This window comes from Pinus tabuliformis, chromosome 9, assembly GCF_031772625.1.
Source record: "Pinus tabuliformis cultivar Carrire ecotype Pingquan chromosome 9, CPIR1, whole genome shotgun sequence".
Classification (NCBI taxonomy): Eukaryota; Viridiplantae; Streptophyta; class Pinopsida; order Pinales; family Pinaceae; genus Pinus; species Pinus tabuliformis.
In genome coordinates this window covers 1797563430-1797571577 of record NC_142307.1, presented here as the reverse complement: position 1 = coordinate 1797571577, position 8148 = coordinate 1797563430, and the positions used below count along the sequence as shown (strand labels likewise).

The window sequence follows — 8148 nt, the reverse complement described above, 5'->3', positions numbered from 1 at the left end:
TCATTCATTTCCTTGACCCAACATTCATATTTGCATGCTTCATTTACATTTTGAGGTTCGATGGAGGAAAGCAATGCAAGATAGCTCAAGGATTCTGTAATAGTTCTTATTGTCTGCACACCTACCTCTTTCTGTCCCAAAATTTGAGTATCTGGATGATTTTTCTGGACATACCTGGATGGATTCTTTCCTTCTACCGTTATCTGTTCATTTGGTGCTTCATTTGTTTCTTCTTCAGAATTAGTCTGATTTGATGCGGAAGGATAATCCTCATCTTCTTCATAATCTTCGGTCTTTACCTGTTTTGGATTTTTGCCTGCTTCATCGATCACAACATCAATACTTTTAACAATTTTCCCCAGTCTTTTATTATAACACTTATATCCTTTACTTTGGGAAGAGTAACCAAGGAGAATGCCTTCATCTTCTCTAGGTTCAAATTTGCCAAGGTTTTCATCAATCCTTTTGATGTAACATTTGCTTCCAAACACTTTGAAGTATTTTACAGTAGGAGTCTTACCATACCAAAGTTCATGAGGAGTTTGAGTGCTATTTACCCGAACGTTTGTTTTGTTGAGAATAGTGATGGCAACGAATGCGGCTTCACCCCATAAGGTTGCAAGAGTTCCAGACTCATCTAACATAGCTTGAGCCATTTTTTGAACAGTTTTGTTCATCCTTTCTACCACTCCATTTTGCTTAGGTGTCCTTGCAGTGGAGAATTCCCTTTTTATTCCATGTTCTTCACAAAAGTCGAAGAATTCATCCGAGGTAAATTCCCCTCCTCAATCAGATCTGAGACATTTGATTTTGCGATCTAATTCATTTTCAACGAAAGCTTTGAAGGCTTTGAACTTTTCAAATGCTTCATATTTATGCTTTAGAATTCCTATCCAACACATTCTTGAAGAATCGTCATTAAACAATATAAAATATTCTTCTCCACGAGGTGAATTTTTCCTTGATGATACACATAAATCAATATGAACAAGTTCAAAAGGCTTACCAGCTGATCCTTCCTTTTTAGGCAAATGAGCTCTGGTTTTCTTACCAAGTTGACATGATTTGCATTTTGTATTTTCTGGAATGCAGATATCCAGAAGATCACGAACTACCTAGTATCTACATGCTTTTCTTATTTGAGGGAAGCATAGATACCCCAGTCTTCTATTCCATAGCCAGTGTTCATCATTTTTGCTTAGAGAGCATTGTTGTTGTCCTCTCTTGAGTATGTACAAGTTGTTTGGAGTTCTTAGACCTTTGATCACTGTTTCTCCTATATCAAGCTCACGAACAACACATCCATTTGATCGAAATACTACCTCATTTCGTTGATCACACATTTCACTGACACTCAATAGATTATGTTTTAGACCATCAACATACATAACATTCCCAGCTTTAACCTTTTCTTTTAAGAGAATAGAGCCTTTAACTTTTATGGCTACAGGAGTGTCATTTCCAAGTGAGACCTTCTTTTCCTTTTCTAAGGCATTATATGACTGAAGCTTTTCTTTATCACCTGTCATATGTTTTGAGCATCCACTGTCGATGTACCACTAATTTTCTTGTCATTCTACATATAAGGCTATACCACATCTTTCTGTTTTCAATTCTTTCTTTCTCCATGTTTTGGGACCTAATGAAGTTTGCTCCTTCTGAGATGTTTGCCGAAATTTACTCCTGCATTCAGAATCTTCATGACCGAAGTTGTTACAGATAGAGCATTCTATTTCATTGTCAAGAGCAGAAAAGTTATTGTAGGTCCTTTTCATGATCTCATTCACATTCCTTTGATTTCATGCTTCTCTAGTCATAATGGTCTTGTAAGCAACACATTGAGCAGCTTTGTGTCCAAGGTTATGACATGAAAAACATTGGCCATTAAAGAAATTCCTGCGATTATCGAACCTACTGACCTAGTGATTGTAGTTTCCATTTGGAGCAAGTTGAGTATGATTTACCTGAGGTTGGTTGTAGCTTTTTTTTATCCTTAAATTATATTGAACCCGATTTGCCTGGTGATCTGCTTTATTCCTTTGCTGACGATTGTCAAACTGTTCACTTCTCCTTGCTTTATCAAGATAGCTTTTGGAGGTTGATGGCTTTTGTGCTTGAGATGCTTCTTCAGTATATCCAAGACCTCTCTTTATCAGAGGAGAACACTGCACTTTGATAATTTCATCTAAATTTTATGATCCTTTAGCAAATCTAAGATTGAGAGCTTTTGTTTTCTCAATATCTTTTCTTAGACCCACAATTTCACATTCTATTTTTTCATTGTGTTTTTCCCTTTTAGAAAGTTGGAATGTCAGAGTATCTATAATCATATTATTTTCTTCTAAAAAAAATTTAAGTTTAGAAATTTCTTCATAAAGAGCATCTTCATATAACGCATCCAAGAAATCATCATCTTCAAAAGCCATTAGAAGTCTATAGTAATTACCATGTTCATCTTCATCACTATTTGATAAACCATCACTATCTTCATGCGTATAGTAGCTCTTTTTACTTACATTTTGTTTTCTATTCCATTTTACTGATTCCTTACCTTTATCAAGCTTATCTTTATGAGGACCTTTGCCTGCATAATGACCAACTCTTCCACAAGCAAAGCATTTGAAAGGTAGCTTACCTCTGAATCTTCCAGAATTCGATTGAAGGTTTTTGACAAAGTTTGCTTCTTCCTCTCCTTCTAAAATATGTCCTGATTCATTGAGTTCTTCTCTTCCTGAAGCTTCGAATGCGGCTTCTCTCATATCTGATGGACCCTCTTTTCTCATTTCGAAAGCAGTTAGAATTTTGTGCAGCTGTGTCATAGTAATGCTATGAAGATTCTGCTTTTCTTCTATGGCAGAAACTTTTGATTCAAACTTGGAAGACAAGGATCTTAAAACATTTTCAACTACAGTAACTTCTTTTATCTCTTCACCCAAGTTTTTCATGCGATTAACAATGTCATCTATACATAAGAAGTAATTTGCTATACTTTCATCATTGTGCATTTTTAGAGTTTCATATTGAATTCTGAGAGATTGTAGTTTTGCACGTTTTACCTGATCGTCTCTTTCATAGCTTAGAATGATCTTATCCCATATTTCTTTGGCGGTTTTGAGCTGCATAACCTTGACAAATTCTAATTGTCACAGACTCCCCAATAATGTATTGACAGCCTTGGCATTTGTTTCATACTGCTTTTTACCTATCGTATCTGTAGGAATTGCTTATGGAAATGTGTATCCTCCTTCCGATTTCCCAAACATCTGTTCCAAGAGATTGAAGACAGGTTGTGGTTCTTACCTTCGAATAGATGAAGTTGCTCCCATCAAGGATTGGTGGTCTAATGGATCCCTCTCTTTCGTAGGTACTTATGATGATAGATCTTCCTTCAAATGATCAAGCTTCTTCTGAAGGACCTGCTCTGATACCAATTGTTGGAAATAATACTGAGGGAGGGGGGAGGGGTGAATCAACATTAGCAAGTCAATAATATTTCATTTCCATATTCTGGTTCATATACGCTACTTCAGTTAATGAAACTTGCGTATATACACAACCTTATACACGGCAACTAGCGTATACCCTGTATACTTATAATTTAGTTAATTCTTCATAAGTTGATCTTTAATATGTGCATCAGAACCATATAAACAATAACCAGGTGCAGTAAAAAAAGAACAGATAGTCACACACATGAACATAAGATATAAGGTGGAAACCCAATGTCGGTGAAAACCACCTACTGCAATTGTCTCTATATTTCTTTTAATAAGAAACTTCTCTTTACAATATTTTGTACTGCTGCAGTCTTATACTAGTATGCAGGCTTCTACATGCAAAATGCTACAACCTTCTCTCATTTTCCAACTTCTCCTGGAAGGGATCTACAACTCCTTTGCTCTTGTACTAGCTTATGTACTGGTATGTAGATACTGACCTACAGAAGGCCACAACTTTCTCTTTTCTTCCTAGGACCACGTTTCATAAATTTTCAAACTGGATCCATCAATAACATCAATCAAACGTCAAATATATCTGCATCAGCCTATCTCCTCTGCACCAACCAAAAACTGAATCAAACAATCACTTCTCTGCATGTTGTAACAAGAATACAGTAACAGTGGCTAGAACCCAAGCCAGAACCCATAACACTGCAACAACAATCATAAGTAGCTAAAGCATATTTTATGAGGTGTATGCTACTTCAATGTGATGAACCTGTGTGCATATGCACTTGTATAAAGGAAAACCTACGTATACACACTTTTGGAATGTCGAACCAATGTGTATACGCGTCGTTGCTAAAGTGAACCTACGTACAGATTTATAAATGATGATTTAAACTTTTACAATAACTTCAAATGTCAGATATACCCAGATCATCATATTTACAGATTACAACACGCGCCAGTTATTCAGATAAGAAATGAAAACACACAAAGATACATCTCTTCAAGCCTTAAGATTTTTATCCCTCAATAGAACTTATCCTTCATCAAGAACTTAGGTTCCTCTTTGATTCAGATCGAGCTGTGCACCATAACCCAATAACCAGTATTCTAGATCTTTCTCTTCATTAGATATTCAATTCATGAATAGCTTTGCCTAATGTTCTTCTCCTCTTTTTATAGTCCTAGGCCTTACTCAATACCATGGACCAAAACCATCTAGAACCAATACCGTGGACCGAATACCCGGCATCAACACTTCGGATCAAATACCATGGATCAATACCGAAATATCATGGATCAAAGACCATGGACAAAATTTTAGTTTTCCAACATGTATGCGCTTTTCTTTCTATGAAAGTGCGTGTGTACGCATACACACCTTTTGTTCAACGAAACTATGTGTATATGCGGGTTGGTCAAGGTGAACCAACGTATACCTTTTCATTCTTCATTCTATGTGGATTGAACTGTGATTTGTCATCTAAGAGAGTTGCCATTAAATACAACACCTGTATCACCTAAATCATAATGCCAACAAAATAAGCATTCCAACTGATCCATCTTGCTCCCTAAATAGTGACAACCATCACATTCCAATTGAAGCCACCAATTCAAATAAATCAGTCTAAATATCTTTTAATTTGTATGTTTTCAACTATTTTATGGTTTAAGTAATGTAATTTTCTATCTAAAAATGGCCTAGGAAGCCTAATGAATAGCCTAACTTTGAATCAGATGCATTGGCATATGATACATATGGATTGGAGGTGAGGTTATCTTGATAAACACATATGCGTTCCTCCTGATCCATGTTGCTCCCTGGATAGCGACAACCATCCCATTCCAATTGAAGTCACCAATTCAAATGAATCAGTCTAAATATATTCTAATTTGTATGCTTTCAATTATTTTATGGTTTGAGTAATGTAATTTTCTATCTAAAAATGGCCTAGAAAGCCTAGCAAATAGCCTATACATATTGGTTCCATGACTTGGTTACTGCCATACCTTTTGTATTTTTGTAGAATCTGGTGTTTGATTTGGTTTTCTCATAACAAACCATAATTGAATTTATTTTGGAAAAATTATATCTTTTTAAAGTTATAAAAAATAGAATTTAAAAAATAAGACACTTTTGATAACATTTTTTTTAAATAATTTATTCTTAAAAAAAAATACAAACTCAATGATTACACATTTCCAAAACCTCTCCCACATCAGAATTCCAGCTTAACAAAACCTTTTCCATCAGAATTTTGTAGCATAAGTCTTTTGTGGAAAGAACACAAGAAAAATGGCATATTGCATAAGAAAGCATGTCATTCATGTTTACTTTTATGCCCCACGGTGCCCTTTAAAACATAGTTATAATGTAAATGACTTTTCCTTGGACAGTGCTAAACGTTTATAAGTTCAAATATTAGCCTGAATAATTTAGCATACAATGTGCAGAAGTTTTCACAGGCGGACAATGATACATTAAAAACACATGATAGTAAATTCTTTATAAAAGAAAAATTTCGCGCATATATAGGAATAGCAGAAGAGGAAATAAATCGTCTTTCAAAAAAAACATAATAGCAAATTCATTATAAAAAGAAGAATTTCGGGCATATATAGGATTAGCAGAAGAGAATATAAATCCTCTTTGAAAAATTATTTAATAACAGAATTATAAATGAGGAATTTCGTTGACATATCGGATTTTCCACCTAGATGGCAAACCCAACAGAATATAAATCGTCTTTGCTGACCTCACAATTGATGCTACAGTAACAATATTATAATTCATAATTTTCATTCATTTTTTTATGGAATTGTTGTTAGTGTAATTTTTTGGACTTTATTTTGAGGTGAAATCTTGATTTGTGTTCTTTAAACTGATTTTTTGACTATATATATATGAATTCAGCACCTAAAAAACCTTAGGGCACTTTGATTGTGCAGCGGTTACACATCAAGGTTGTGATTTAAACCAAGTCCTGGATTATAAATAAACTAGACGGAAAAACCTAATGGAAAGTCTAAAAGGTCACACTAAAGACAACTCCCAAACTAAGTTGTGTTTAGTGAGACTTCTATTGTGGATGGGTTACCCATCAAGCTTGTGATTTCAATAAATTTCTTCCTTTGAAAGTTTTCAGGTTGCTGAATATATATATATATATATATAGTAAAAAAACCAGTTTAAATAACACAAATCAAGATTTTATCTCAATTTTTTCTGCCATTCCGGAAAGTCCAAAAAATCGCATTAAGTCATTCCGGAAAGTCCAAAAAATCCCATTAAGTGAGATTTCCAATCAAGTTTGAGCTTTTCATTTCATTTCAGTAAATTCATGCCAAATTTCAAAAAAATTAAACCATAAAAAATTCCAAAAAAATATCACCAATAACCACGGGATTTCGTATAAAACTACATAAAATATTCAGAACAATTTACTATCCTGGAGCTGCATTGGAAACTAGTATCTCCATCATCATGGACATGGTAGTTAATGAAAACTGAGAGAGTTTTTTAATAGTGCACATAATATTCCCAAGTGGCAAACTCTTGCCTATTCGACTGTAATTATTTAGGTAGATCTTGCCGGGTAGTCATAATATCGAGTTTCAGACGGCGTTCTCTGCAATTCCAGGTCCCTGTGAAACCTATCGATGAAAACTTCTGCAGCCATGTCCACATCCCGATCTTCATCCCCTCCATAAATGCAACGCTGAAAAGCATCTTCAGGCCTTGCTGCAGCCAATTGCAAATTAGAAGAGGTATGAGAAACAAGTTCAGGTGCCTTCTCTTCTGCTGGCTTCACCATGGAGATCGATTGTCCCTGGGGTTTATTATTTTTTCCTTTCATGCATTTATCTGGGCTGCATCCGTGTATCAGTTTAAATAACCACTTTCCATCCATCTTAGAAGCTGATAAAACAGATGTTTCACTTATGAAATACTGATTAGAACTGGGTTCAGGAAAAAAAAACCCAGAGATAACACAGACAGCTTAACTATGAGGAAAAACTAATTTGTGAGGATTTTCCTTACACACTACAATACTCAGAGTAAAATTGAAGAATGAAGGAAAACAAATGCAGAACAGTTTTAAGCTGTAAGTTGAACGCAATGAACAATAGTGTCTCTCATATATATATATATATATATGCACATTGGGGTTTGGGAATCCAAAATTTAAATAATAAGAAAGTACATCAGTGCCCGTCTGTTTTCAGTTGAGGACAGTTCATTAATCCATCATAATCGTTGGCAAATCCCGCACAATTCTAGTTATGAAATATTAAACATTTCGGACTTTTGATGTGCTAACAATGGGCTCTGTACGTTGATTTGTGTTTCGTCAAAAACGCATTACAATTATCATTTTATAAATAGTTATATACTTTTGAAGTGTACAGAGTATGATTATAACACACAGATCAATATAACAAAAGTATATGTTTCGAAAATGCGGTTGTCTTCTTCTTGGTTTTTAAATTTAAGTGGGTTTTTTTCACGGAATGACATTATGATGATATAATGTTTATGTTGTATCATCTACAACTATTAATCATTAGCCAACCATTATTTATCAAAATTTATATCAACAATATTAATTGTTGGATTCACAATAGCATTCAGTGTTTCAATGGTAATTTTGTTGTCATTAGCATGCTATGTTTTTAGATTCACCAAATCTTCATCCAC

At 34.5% G+C, this 8148-nt stretch overlaps 1 protein-coding gene across 1 annotated transcript in view; it reads right to left on the bottom strand.

The window, feature by feature from the left end:
• Positions 1-7027: 7027 nt before the first annotated feature.
• The window catches only part of LOC149155939 (DNA polymerase delta catalytic subunit-like), an 83982-nt gene continuing 82861 nt past the window's right edge, over positions 7028-8148 (bottom strand). Inside the window, exon 12 of the mRNA XM_089444586.1 lies at positions 7028-7368. Within this exon, the coding sequence (XP_089300712.1) occupies positions 7028-7368 (341 nt within the window). The remainder of the gene's footprint in view (positions 7369-8148) is intronic.